The 14,940-nt window shown below is 41.9% G+C and overlaps 1 protein-coding gene across 1 annotated transcript in view; it reads right to left on the reverse strand.

Moving 5' to 3' along the window:
• The window catches only part of CNGB1 (cyclic nucleotide gated channel subunit beta 1), a 958,531-nt gene that overhangs the window by 620,860 nt on the left and 322,731 nt on the right, over nucleotides 1-14,940 (reverse strand). Inside the window, exons 17-18 of the mRNA XM_085637063.1 lie at nucleotides 10,882-11,125; nucleotides 5,767-5,811 (exon numbers count right to left, since the gene is read on the reverse strand). Of these exons, the coding sequence (XP_085493189.1) occupies nucleotides 5,767-5,811; nucleotides 10,882-11,125 (289 nt within the window). The remainder of the gene's footprint in view (nucleotides 1-5,766; nucleotides 5,812-10,881; nucleotides 11,126-14,940) is intronic.

Genomic DNA, 14,940 nt, shown 5'->3' on the forward strand with positions numbered 1-14,940 from the left:
CTAAATGCAATTTATTGGGCAGGCAATGTGAGCTCAGTCAACTGTGCCTTCTTTGCTGAAGGCCACTTATTTATCAAGCAATATGAAACTGAATCAGCTGTGGTTCTTAGGTGTACTGCAGATTGTATAGAATTAGTCTCATTATTACATTTATGAGAAATGTGAATTTAACAGTACAAAAAACTCCTGCTGAAATATGTACTACATCCACTTTAAAAGCAAATAAAGCTAATGCATACATCTCAGTGAGGCATTCTAAACATATATCACAAATGACCAAGGGCCTGACGTCAAATGTCAAGAGCGACGACCCACTTTAGCACAATTACTTCTTGGGAACTGGGAATGACACCCGGCAATCCTGCTGAACGTTGACCAAGGCTCCTTGCTTCAGCACTACACTGGCTTTGCAGTGAGTACATTCATTGTACGTTGGCGTAAAGAGGTTCCAGTTCCTCGGGACGTTGAGCTTTACTAGAATCTCAGGGCAATCATATGGTGCCTGTTAGGTGCAGATTTTCCTTAAGGCATGGCAGCAGCGTCGCTCCTTTCAATATACCTAATGTGCTCACTTTGAATTTGCTCTGTTGATTTAGAAATTACATAGGCTTAAGATGAATCTTCTGCCCTAAGGCTAGCTTGACCTTACTAATGGAATGATCTCATCACAAACCTCTGCTACCTCTTATACCACATCCACTGAGGAACATCATCTTGCTGACCCACTTGGCATTCGAGGGATTAGTCATTGGACTGAAACGAGAAGCTCAAATACTTATTTTCAATCCAGAGAATCAGGAGCCCTCTGTCACAGCAAACGTGAAACTCTGAAGGATGCAGTGGCCAATCACACAGCTGATTTCTATCCTTCCTAATCCGTATAAGTCAAGGGCAGAGCATCATAGTTTATTCACCAATAGGAGGTCATTCGGTTGGGTGCATTGTTTCTTCAGATAGTAGTGGGGGTTTAGATGGTGATGATACCCCTTTACAAGTCAAAGTGCCAGACTCAATCCAAACATTTTGCACAGAAGACCATTGTGGCCTTCAGGTGAAATTGACAACTTAGGGTTTACATGTAATACAATTTTGGTATACAAAAGTATTAGGACATCAGGCCACTGCTAAGCCTCAGAGTGTTCAATGACTAGTGTGTTTGCAATTCCAGAGCGATGGCGGGTAAGGCATAGTCTGATAAAGGAGTCTGACTGGCGAGGAAAGACATAGAGACGCCTATCTCTTAGTCGCTATCCTCTAGCTCCACACATGCTGTCTCCATTGTGATTCCCCAAGCTCCTCAAACAGGCGCCTGCAGAGCTCAGTGAGAGGGAAATACAAATGCGGATATATCCTGAGGACATTATTTTCATTTCTAAGGACAAGGAAGCCACACAGGATCATCAGATTTGAATGACCACAAATTTGTTGGACTGTCTCACATCTGTGGTTAGCCAAGAGAATTCAGGTTCGATTCCAAATGACGGAAATGCCATTCTCAAATTGATCAGCAATACTAACAGGGCACATGGGTGACTGCAGAGGTTCACGTTCAAAATCTTTATTTGATCTTTTTAACAAAAGATCATAAAAGCATAAGATAAAAACAGAACAATACATTACAGATTTAAAAACAATTATAAATAATCCATCAGATAAAACTTTCTTTATATGCATACTAAAAATCAGTGAAAATCAATAAAAAGATCCTACTATTCATAAATAACAGACTATAGGTCAAATACATTAGCCCTGCAAACATCTGGACTGCCCTCCTAACTCTCCTCCATAGACATTCTGCAGCGGATGGCCATTGAAAAAAAACAGCACACATTCTAACAAACGTACAGGCTGTTTAGAGCTTGAAGATAGATTTAGGCCTCACTGCATTTATAAAAAGTTAACTTTTTCAGCGTGGGTTTAAGACAGGGCTGAACACATTTGCAGTAAAAGCCGCATAAAAAGGTAAAATGCCACAGATATTGCTCTGCCAAACCATTACAAGGGCAAGGGGGCAACGAGCTATCCCACATCTTTGTCTCACCAGAAAAGCATGTTAAATGCCATACCATTCTAGCTCTAAATCTAAAAAGAAGGGACCTCTTCCAACTCGTAAGCTCCATAGTAAGATACAGTGGAGTGTCTCCTGTCACAAGAGTGACATAGTAATTACAAATAGTTTGTTTAGTTAAAGCTTCTTGAATTCTCTGTGAGGAGACACACTCCGCGTACCTTGGCCTTAACCACCCTCTTGTCGGATTTAATTATTAAACCAGGGGTACTAAACAATCCAGGGTGACCAATGTCAGCAAAAGATTTGCTGACATACTTCAGCCAAGGGATGGGGGGACCCTTATCCCGAATAAGGCAGTCCGCTTTTACTGTTCTTATTAAAACTTGCCTCAACGTTGCTCCATACACTAACCCAGAAGAGGTGCCGATTTGATGCTATCTAAGATATATTCTAAATTCAATTCGAGCTTTGAGCTGACGAGCTGCTGGACGACGCACCTGCGTGCCTGTGCGGGCATTGAGGCCTTTGACAGTTGCTTGGCGGCCCTTTCTTCCACCCCTAACTATTTTCTCTAATGATGAGGGAAGTTATCCCGAAACCCGAGCCATGTCTCGGGCGATATTCTAAAACCCGGGACATGTATCGGGTCTAGAGATCATCAGTCTAACAAGTACTTACTTGCACCCACTGGGGTGAACCACTCAAGAACTCCATGTACCAGATTCCCCAGGGGCGACCCGGAGGAGGGGCTAGCGGAGTGCGGTCCATTGCGATTGTTTCAACAAACCTATCGTCGTCGACAGTGCTAAATCCCTTGGTGTCATACTAGACAAAATGCTCAATCTACACTCCCACAGCAATTCCATTGCAAAGAATGCACGTTACCAACTGCGCCTTTTCTGGGGGATTCAACGTTTTTTTCCGTAGCAAAACCTAAAAACCTTGATCCAACCTCTGGTTCTCTCTAGATTGGACTATTGCAATTCTCTCCTTGCTGGCCTCCCCAAATCCCACCTTTCCCCTCTTAAATTTGTACTCCATTCAGCGGCTCGTTTTGTTTATGGGGCCAAAAGAAATTATCACATTACACCCATACTGTTTTATCTTCGATGGCTTCCCATCGAAGCAAGGTCAATCTACAAGACTGCCTGTATCACCCACAAAGCCTTGCACACTTCTTCCTCTCAATACCTGGTGAATAAACTTAAAATCTCTGGAGGCTTTTGACCTTCACGTAATGATGAAAACTTACTGCTTGAGCCCCCTACCTTCAAAAGAGAAAGATCGATGGCTCAATCGTTCTCAGGCAATGCAGTTAGAATCTGGAACTCGCTTTCTCCATTTCTCCATACCACCACCTCTACTCGGACTTTCAAAGCAAACCTCAAATCTCTTCTCTTTCAAAGACACTTCCAGAATTAATACATCCCTTTTCATGTTCCTCAAGGCCGCTTGGCATTCTCCTGATGTTGTAAGTTCTTACAATGCTCTAAATATGTATTCTATGCCTGCACTAACCTAATCCTAAGTTTTTTAGGTCTCGCCTGACCCAGCGCATGTGCTGGTCTGGCGAGACATTTTGTGAGGGCTCCAAAAAGTGCTACCAGGCCAGCCTAGAGCTACAGTGCATGTGCGCGGGCACGCGCGTCGCTCTTTACCGCGATTACTTTCACTTTCGCGACCTCGCGGCCGCTTTGATGTTCTCCGTGAGGCTTCAATAGATTGCAGCAGTTAAAACAAGCATTGGCATTGCCAATAGGTCTCGCTTTTGGGACCTTATAGGTGTTTAGTTATGCAACTCTTGCATGGCTAAACACTTATAAGGTCCCAAAGGCGAGACCTATTGGCTATGCCAATGCTTGTTTTGTTTTTTGTTGTTGTGATTGCCACCTCTTATTTTATTTTACTTTTTAAACTATCCCGTTTGTATCTGTATTGTGTAAGTTTGTAAATCCCCTCATGTAACATACTTGGTTCTATTGTAAAGCGCTCTGACACCTTTGGGTAAAGTCCGTGCTATATAAAATTGCATACATCTATAAATAAATTAATGAAAGAGACAGGAGAAGTGACCAGTTGTCTATCGGAAAGTAAGGAAGCCAACCAACCAAATGCCATTCGCTTGATGCTAAAGTAATCCAAAAAAATCAAAAGTCTATTGAAATCTGCATAACTTTTTATTTGTTAGTGCCATACCTAGTAGCTTTTGGTTTTAATTCCATTTCCTGCACTTCTTGATGATGATTGCATGTGATAAAAGGTTCCTATGTTGGCTTTTCTGTTCACGTGTTAGGCCTGCAGGAAGGAGTCTGAGGGCCACTCCATATGGGCATTTAATGAGTGCAGGAGCTACACCTGTTATACTACCTGAATATCCTGTGCTAAATATTCTGATACCAAAATATCTAAGCCACAATATCGACTACAAAAATGATGTGAAGGTAAGCAAATAGAGGTAAGTGTACAGTTGTGAGTCTTAATTTCACATAAATGTACAATAACATATAGGATAAAGTACCCCCTACCGTACATTAAAAGGATATAGCAAGTCACCAAGGAGATCAAAACCATATAGGAAAACGAGGCCGTAGATCGCGTTCCTTCATAAGGTTATGGAACTCCAACATGACCTGCAACATCCTTATCATGTTAGCCAGGGGTTCTTTATCCCATATAATACATGGTCACACCATCACCTTTCCTATATACCACTTAAAACCTTGGTGTATAGCTCTTTTGTAGGAAAGAACAAGCATATTTGGAAACAGGAAGAATAACAATAAAAATTCTAGTGCAAAATTAAACACATCAAAAACCTGTTAGTTATTTTTTGCACACAGATATTAGAAACAGTTCAATACTAGTCAGTTAAAAAAAAAAATCTGCATTAGTTCCTAATGTGTAGCATTATACAGAAAGATTTTAGCTTTTCCCTAACTATCTAATGAGTACAAAAAACAAAAATGTTCTCTCCGCTTTTCCTTGTAAGCTAAAACATATAGCAGAAGAAAGAAAAGCAGTGTTCATTTTTGGTTGGTTTAAACAACTGCCTTAATGATGCACGTGACCTGACATGCTTTTCACCTCAACTGCTGGCTCTGGCAGCAGGCATTGTGGTGTCAGAACTCAAATGTAATAACTCATAATAGTCGAGTCCTGCCGTGTTTTCTTTATAAACGGCAACTGAGTGAATCACAAATAGCTGATTATGAAGAAATTAGAGACAGGCATTTATACAGGGAATACAGAATCCCATATATTATTATATATATATCTACAAGGTACGTAGACATGGAGTTAAGAATAGTAAATCTACACATATCTGTATAAACTTTGCCTTACAATAGTTTGGCAGTTGATATTTAGGCTACAATATTTTGGTAGCACATTATTTTTGTGCTGGATATTCTGACAGCAGACACCCCTACGCACAGACTGCCTTGGTGCATTCCTTACAGACACCTGGGCCCGCTAGCTATGACAGGGATGGAACTGATCAGACCACTCTGAGATGTATTTCTAGTTGGGCTTCCTAATCCTGTTTAAGGTGGGAAGCCGGATCAGATAAATCCTCAAGGGTGCTCAGATTGTATTGGTCTACAGTCTGACAAAATGATGGCTCTGTAGTTCTAAGTTAGGTCATAATAATAAGGTTTTGTGCCTAGTCAATGTGAGTATCAGCACTGTCACAAGCCCACTAACAATATTCAAGGGATTCAGAGGACACCATCACAAATTGAAACTACTATACTTACTCAGTCTCTTCCTCCACCACTTCTTTTGAAACATCCTGCTGTGTTCTGAAAGCAAGTCAAATATGAATGTATATTAATAACAGATTACACGAAAATGGAATACTGTTATCATGATTTGGGTCACATATCCTACTTTGGAGTAAGTGGTCTCAATAATGCCATAAGGAGTTAAAGTTCAAATAAACTTTATTCGGCTGTAAGGCCACAAAAGAGGCAATGAAATAATTTTACAGAACTGATAAAAAGCAGTGCAACTTTACAATAAAAAGAAACATGTAAAAATAGCACTTCTATCCTAATCTTAATGAAGAAGCAAATAAAGATAACAACTTTGAGACAGACAAAAACAGATGACAGACACTGCAGTGTCATAGGAACGTAAAATAGGGCGTAACAATTGTCTCCTAGGAATAGAATAAAAACTACACAGAAACATAAAATGCAGACAAGATTGATGGCTAGTGCCATTACAGGGACAACAGGGAAGAGATGGAAACCAACTGCCCTGTAAAGGGGAAGCAACCAAGAAATGAACAAGATTCAACCTGAAACGGGTTAAATAGAAGCAATGCTCTGCATTAGGGATCCAGTCTAGGTAAGAATCAGGTCGGACCAGTGTGACAATCTACATGTGATAGCTCCCTGTTTCAAACACCGAAAGTTTATTTGACTGAATTAAACTACATTTACATAAAAAGAGGGGCCGAATCAGAGCCTTCGAATTACTGCCAATCACAGTTAGAGAACGAAATAACTGGGGCATGCCCAAGTCAGTGATGTTTTTCTGATATAGGCCAACCAAGGGATGTTAAGACCATGATCTAAAGTGATGCGGTCAGAAAGGACGAGGCGGGAACATTTTGTAAATAGTGAACTCCAAATGTTTACCCAGTCCTCAATGTATGCCAAGTTGACCTCTGTGTGGTTAATGTATTTGGAAGTGCTCTTTGGAGCAGCCAATACTCTATAAAGAAATCTATTTTCCAATTGTAAACTGTTAGAATTGACATACTCCCACACCAAGTGCTCGAGGAGAAGCATTTTGCTTAATATAGGGTATTTAAGTCCCTTATAGGTTTGTGTTTTAGTTTCCTGGTAAACAAAAAGATTGCATCAACCGAATTTCCCATTTTGATGCTACGTTGAGACAGTAACTTATCCCAATTAAAATTCACGTCCATTAGGATCCCTAAATGATTAAAATGTCAAACTTTTGTAATGGGTGTCTCCTCAATTACAAACCTATGTGAGCTGGTATTTCTAGGTCCACACGTCATAAAGAAAGATTTGGTGTGGTTGACCTTCAGACTCAGGTTGATCTTAAAATCATAAAAAGCATTCAATAAAAGTTGCAACCCATTTGCTGTGAGTGACAACAACACCGCGTCGGCGGCGTACAGGAGCACAGGCACTAGTCTGTCTGCTAGTCGGGGCGGATACTCTCCGTTAATCTGTAAAAAAAAAAACACTCCAAGGAATTAATATAAAAAGAAATAAAAAGGGGGCTAAGATGCACCCTTAGTAACTTTAAAAGTAGACGTGCATTCACCAGCTGGACCATAATGGACCTGAGCAAAGTGTCCCAGTGCATCTGTTTTAAGAGTTCAATTATACCCAAAACCAACCCAAGGATCACTCTTAAAAGTCCACAGCCTGGCCATGTCCACTAAATCAAAAGCGCTGGACAAGTCCATAAAGGCCTGGTGCAAAGCGCCGCCCCTGGTCCTTACGTACTTCCACGATATCAGAAGCAGGTTGAGGGACTGTTCAACTGTCCCCACACCGCATCGAAAACCATATTGTATTTCTGTCTTCTACCTAATCCTCCAAATTCTGGAGGATCACCCTGCCCAGATATTTGACAGAGGAATCCAGCAATGAAATAGGTCGATAACATGATGGATTTCCCCTGTCACCCTTCTTAAAGACAGGGACAATGGTGGATCTCTTCCAGGAGCTTGGTAGATCCGCATGCACAATACACATTTGCCAGTAGAGGGACCCAAAATTCTACATTGTGTCTGTAGACATTTATTGGGACCCCGTCTGGCCCAGGGGCTTTACTTGGGGAACTATAAAAAATAGCAGCATCAACATCAGATATAGATATGTCAGTTGAGAACATGCAGAAGTTACAATCCGTCATATAAGTGGGGGGGGCAGACTGGGGGGCTATTTGAGGGGTTGGAGCCTGATGAATCAAATACCACAGGAAAATGAGACAGCTACTCCGCAGGAGAGACATGGCGTGTGCTTTTCGAATTCACATCATCTGAAAAAATAAGGAGTTTCACTTTGAAGAATTGGAAATAAAAAGCAGAAACACACCTCTTATGGACTCAAGCTGAGTGCGTAGTATAGGTACAATCAGGCATAGAAAAAGTCTATATCCTGTTTCACGATCACTGGTTTTGAGCAAACTGCTGTCAGTTCTGAGCTTTAACATTTAGAATTTCCTCAACCTACTACTTGAAGGAAAGGCAATCCAGTGCCAAAAGGGGGTTACGAAGTGAAAAACAGTTGCACAGTTTTCACATAGTATTCCCCATTGCAAGGTGTAAATATAGGAATCAAGTGCAAATACCACGCACACACACTATTTCCTTAGGTAATTTTTGCTCTTGACAACACCACGGCACTCGGAGTGAAACTCATGGTTTCTGTATTTTAGTCCTGAAAATGAACTTTCTTTGTAAGCCCAAACAGTCTAATACTCTCAGTACATAAAAACTAACCTTTAATAGTATTCTCTTGATTTCAAACACAAATTCCACTGCTCTTGGGAGCGAGGCAACGAGGCAGCTGTCCTGTATCCCATGTCTAAGGGTCTGTACATGAGAAACGTTAGCCAATCAAAGACATACGTGAGGGTTTGGCTTCCGGTTGAAAAAGGACATGGGGTGGCAGGATAAGCAGGAGGAGAATAAAGAAAGAAAGGGAAACAAAGTGGAAAAATGGAAGATAGAAAGGACAGGCGCAGCTGCAGGAAATGTTGTAAGACGAGGAATAATGCGAGATGGAGAATAGAAAGACTCGAGGCCACTAGATGGCGGGGGGTAACTCGTCACGGCAGGATATTTTTTATAACACAATGCCTCCAATTATTTTTTTGCATGTTGTTTCTGTGAAACATCCCAGACCCACGCGCAGTCTGGTCCTGCATTGCTACTTGCCAAAAGGCAAGTAGCAATGCAATACCAGAATGATCATTCATGGTGCAGATCTTGTAAGACAATGAGTTCCAAAGGACAGGGGGCAAACTCTGATAAGGCTTTGCCACCATTTCTGGCTTCCTAAGATTAGAGACCATCAGGAGTGTTGCCTGGAAGGAACCTATGTTGGTGAAGTGCACCGAACTGAAGAAATAGCCACTCGATAGAACACCCATTAGGAAATACAGGATAAGTAACTTGATTATATAACAGTATCAAATGGAGAAAGCCGCAGCAGTATGGAAATGGCCATTTCTCCTTACAGATCTTCATTAGCAGTCAAAAAATGAAAATCCTAAATGAAAAATACAAACGTGGCCAAGTAAATCGAGTAACCACAAACTAGGCAAGAAGAAATAATTTAGAGGGACTACCAATACAGTATAAGGTATATAAAGGGAAATAAGCAGTTTGATCGGGATTGTAAAATGTTTAAAGCGTGAGCAGGCTCTAGAGTAGACTGGCTCCAATGGAGAGGGCTACACTTGGCTTCCAAACATCACTTTCTGGCTTTCAGTTGCATCCAAATGATTAAAAAACGCAGGAGGTAAACTAGAAAAGTAAATCACATGACCACGGAAACTCATTCAGTTTTAACTCCCAATGTTGTACTTAAAGAATGGAATCCCCAAAAATCTGCTGTGGGTGACCAATTGAGGCAGGTGAGTGAAATCCAAAGGGAAGGCAAAGAGACGAAATGAGAAGATGGGCGTGGGAAAGGAGAACGAAAGCGTAGGGGGCGGAATAACAGGAGAAGGGGAAGGGCAGTACTGAGACAACAAGGAACGTTTTGGAACGATGGGACGAAAAAGATGCAGAAGGATGAGCTGAGAAGCAGGCAGAAGGAAGGATAGGGAGCAAGGAAACACGAGAGATGGGGAAAGGAGTTCCTGAAATACTGCGAGCTGTTGAGAGCGAACGATACAGGCAAATTGAAGGGAATGATGAAATAGATTAATGATAAAGGAGAATTTAGGATAGCCACAAAAGAGGACTACTAAGACAGGAATGGGACTGCTGAAAAAAGTACACTTAAAAGAAGAAACAAGTGTGATGGAGGATGGAGGATGGCAATGGATACATAGTAAGCAGGGGGAATTCCACATGTGAATTTTGCTGCACTCAACTTGTATTCAGGGCTTAGGCTCAATCATGATTAAGCAGCTTTACAGCACCTAAATTTACTTGGTGCGGTACTAACAAGCCCAATTTTACCGGCCAGAAAATCCAGCTGGTCAAAATCACCTTGGAGATGGGCTGTAGTGCAGCAGGGCCTAGTTCTGTTAATCACCACAGTTCAAGGAGTACCATGTGGAATTCTGTCTCGTAAAACCATGTTCACCATTATTCTCAATTCCATTGAGAAATAACTTTCAATTACATGATACTGGTTGGGTGTTACCGCACAGTACCAGTCTTTTCTGGTGCAGAGGTACCACCCTGCCAGCACTGTGCTACCCGTAATTGGGGCGTAAGTGGGGAATACAGAAGCTTAAACATGCTTGGGCAATGTTTGCTCTTTATTGCTCAAATCCTCTGGAGTGACGCTTCAATTGGTAAGTCAACACTTGGAACCAGTGGTGACCTGAAAAGAGACCACATTTTACAGGATGTTAAGAGTACAGTATGCCCAGTTCTCAAGCGCAACACGGAACTACGGGTAGAATTTTGCTGAGTAACTCTGGTCCTTTAGAAAGACAACCTGGAGCTCTGGAATTGCTCCACTCTGTGTAGCTAATGCTAGAGGCCTTTAGCAATGTTAAGAAGTGGTTGGAAGAGTGGTGAGAAGATGGAGAGAGAGCTAGTTAAATCTTCCAAGCAGATTCAAAATCTGGGACTGAGGACTTTGTTACATCAAACAAAGGGAACCTAATCATTTTCCATATTATCCCTTTTCACTTACTCTGATTTTTCTTCTACATCTCCCTCTTTTGGTGTCGCACTGGAAGGAGCTACCAATATGCATGTTACTAAGCTGGCCTCTTGCATCACTTCCTGCTTGATATCACTTTCCATCTGCATCACTTCCTGCTGGGGTATACCATCTTCTCCTTTCATGTCCTCGTGTATGTCTGTTTCATGTGGATGGGACTCCACGCCTTCGGTGGCTAGAACCTCCACCAGTCCCTCTTCAGGTTCGATGCAAACTGTAAAGGGAAAAGCAATTTGAGGGTCGGCAAGACAGCTGAGAATAAAATGCATCAAAAGAAAACCCACACATGTATTGCATTCAAATATCTCTATATGATTCATTTCTTAATTAAGTTCTACAAGTTCCAAAGTGTGATCGAAAGTATATTAAGAGCTCTAATTCTACACTCAGGAGGTCTGCCAAACTAACTACTATTAACGCCTGTTTGTGATTGTCCTCTCCTGTGAATAAGCTAATGGGGCAAATAGAGAGAATCAACAGGACACCAGCAACCATTCCACGGTTGAGAATATTTACCAAAACAGAATTTATGACCTTTGCCAAGAACAATGAGCAAGAAAGACCACAAACCTGGATCAATTATGTGCTCACTCTCAAGGAACACACTGCCAAGAAAACAGACCACCTGGTACCAGCTCTGTCTACTGAAGAAACTCAAGGAACACACTGCCAAGAAAACAAAGACCGCCTGGTACCAGCTCTGTCCATTGAAGAAAATCAAGTAACACACTGCCAAGAAAACATAGACCACCTGATACCAGCTCTGTCTATTGAAAAAACTCAAGGAACACACTGCCAAGAAAACAAAGACCGCCTGGTACCAGCTCTGTCCACTGAAGAAACTCAAGGAACACACTGCCAAGAAAACAAAGACCCCCTGGTTCCAGCTCTGTCTACTGCTGAAACTCAAGGAACACACTGCCAAGAAACAAAGACCCCCTGGTACCAGCTCTGTCTACTGCAGAAACTCAAGGAACACACTGCCAAGTAAACAAAGACCGCTTGGCACCAGCTCGTCAACTGAAGAAACTCAAGGAACACACTGCCAAGAAAACAAAGACCCCCTGGTACCAGCTCTGTCCACTAAAGAAACTCAAGGAACACACTGCCAAGAAAACAAAGACCGCCTGGCACCAGCTCGTCAACTGAAGAAACTCAAGGAACACACTGCCAAGAAAACAAAGACCCCCTGGTACCAGCTCTGTCCACTGAAGAAACTCAAGGAACACACTGCCAAGAAAACAAAGACCGCCTGGTACCAGCTCTGTCTATTGAAGAAACTCAAGGAACACACTGCCAAGAAAACATAGACCACCTGATACCAGCTCTGTCTATTGAAGAAACTCAAGGAACACACTGCCAAGAAAACATAGACCACCTGATACCAGCTCTGTCTACTGAAGAAACTCAAGGAACACACTGCTAAGTAAACAAAGACCGTCTGGTACCAGCTCTGTCCACTGAAGAAACTTAAGGAACACACTGCCAAGAAAACAAAGACCCTCTGGTACCAGCTCTGTCCACTGAAGAAACTTAAGGAACACACTTCCAAGAGAACAAAGACCGCCTGGTACCAGCTCTGTGTACTGAAGAAACTCAAGGAACACACTGCCAAGAAAACAAAGACCACCTGGTACCAGCTCTGTCTACTGAAGAAACTCAAGGAACACAACAAGTCCTGTTGAAACGCGATCCCGGAGACTAGGGAAATGTCGTGCGTACCCGCTACAGACTTGCCGTCGGCCTATCATGCCGAAATAACTTTATTGAAAATGCCACACATTGGTTTGAATCTTCTGGAATTGTGAATTTAAGACTCGCACTCGGTTGTTCCGCATATTTGGTTGTGATTTATATGCGATACCCTAAACTGAGACTCACACTACAGAAAAGATAAGGTGTCACACTAAGACCAGCCCTTTGAACACTTGTGACCTACCGGGAGGGAAGTATCGCAGGTTTAAAGGTCTAAATATCAGCTTGCCTTTTTCAGCCCTGAAGAAGTCAAGGATTTAAAACCGGTTTGACGAAACACGTGTTGGCTGGCTTGCTATGAAACGCGAACATTCCAAAAGGACATCATTGTCTTCATCCGTGACCAACATTATTGTGTTGTACTGTTTTTTTTTCACTCATTTGCGTGTGCATAGGACTTGTTGTGTATACTTAATTGGACCTTCTGTCCTTGTTTGAGGCCGGTTTAGGGTTTTTTCCCTCACCTATGGCACCGCATTCAACTGTTTGTTCTCTTTTAGAAATTCACACTATTTGGTAAAGCGCCGTTTGCACACCTGTGAGAATTAATACCCACCTTTTTGACTGTAAACTCAAGGAACACACTGCTAAAAAAAAAAAAAAGACCGCCTGGTACCAGCTCTGTCTACTGCCGAAATTGAAACAGACTTTTTCCAATTACGCACTCGGGATCTGGAAGTCCATCCCCATATGCATCAGGATAGCTCCAACTCTGCTCCAATTCAGGAAAGAATTTATGATGCACCTCTAATGGACACTACATCATGATGCAGATACAGTCGACAAAGCGGCTACCTTTCATATCACCGGTGAACTGTATATTTCCTTTGTACACTGCTCTGGTGCATTGGGGCTAAGCTGCACTATTCAAATGAAACCCTACCTGAACTTAAACACAGCAAAAACAAAATCAAGATGGTGGGGAACCAGCACAACCTTTGGAGCCCTCTATTGTGGCCCTGTTCCTTAGGCCACCTTCCACTCCTTAAATCTATTGTAAGGACTTTGAGCATGTGGCTGAGTAGTAATCTAAAATTTGATGATTAGATAAGAGCTGTGTCTGCCTGTTGCTTTGGTCTTTTAAAATGCTTAAAGAAGATACTCTGGGCCCTCCTGACTTAGGTGCCGAAAACTAAAGTCCACGCCACTGCAACATCACGCCTGGACTATGGGAATGTTTACAATGGGCATTAAGCAGGAGGCATTTATGAGACATCAAACAATCGAAAATGAAGAAACACACACTCGCTTTGCCCCTTGCCCAAGCATCATTCTATACGCTCTATTTGCAAGATCTACATTGGCTGCCGGTAGTCAACCTTTTACTATTTTAGATTTTTTGCTTTGCCTGTTGGGCTTTTGCTAATGTAGAGCAGCATTATCTGAGGCACCTTATCCGGCCGTATGTTCCATCCATGACTTTAAGATTAGCCAATAGAAAGTTAGCATATTTCCCCAGAACTAACAGAGCAAGGCAGAGGGGGCGCCCTATGGAACACTTTGCCACCACATTTTCGACAAAGCCCAAATGAAGGGACATTTCAGAAACATCTCAACACGTGGCTCTTCTAATCATGCAGACTTATGCGCAGATATTTACGATTGCCAAAATGTTGAGCGCTGGGAAGCCCTGTGGGAGGAAGACGTGTGCTGTATAAATTCTGTTAACATAACATATCATAACATAAACCATACCACATACATATACACATATTTCCTAATTATGTAAGTTTAGAAAAAAATGAATTTTGAAGAAGTAAATAAAATATTCTTATACTCGACGGGAGATTTTTGAAATAAAGAAAACTATATTTTCATTCTAAAACATGGATATTAATGGTGGGATCCATACTTTCTTTGTAACTACTTATTTATTTACATAGTTTTGTAAAGTGCCCAGAGCACTAGGAACAGCATGATTGATTGAAGTGGAACAGGGGTAACTAGAGTCTAATTGAAGGTAAGGAAAATCCTTTAGCCAGTATCCCAAAGTCTCTCCCCCTCTTGCAAAGGTTTTTCAGGAGATTTGTAAAACACATAAGGTTGGTTCCTGCCCTTATGATATCTGTATGTTCTAGGGGTTCCTTAAGAGGTGACCAGAGACAAAAGATCCATCTTAAAACATAACACTTTCACATACATTCATATCATAGTTTCCCCACGTCATTCGGAGGAGGGGGAGTGCTGAGTGTCCGGAGGAGTCAAAGCCCACTCTTTGCCAGAATCAGAAACTCCTTCATCAGCGCTGGGCTACCAACAACTGACACGGTGCCA

This window comes from Triturus cristatus, chromosome 12, assembly GCF_964204655.1.
Source record: "Triturus cristatus chromosome 12, aTriCri1.1, whole genome shotgun sequence".
In the NCBI taxonomy this organism is placed as follows: domain Eukaryota; kingdom Metazoa; phylum Chordata; class Amphibia; order Caudata; family Salamandridae; genus Triturus; species Triturus cristatus.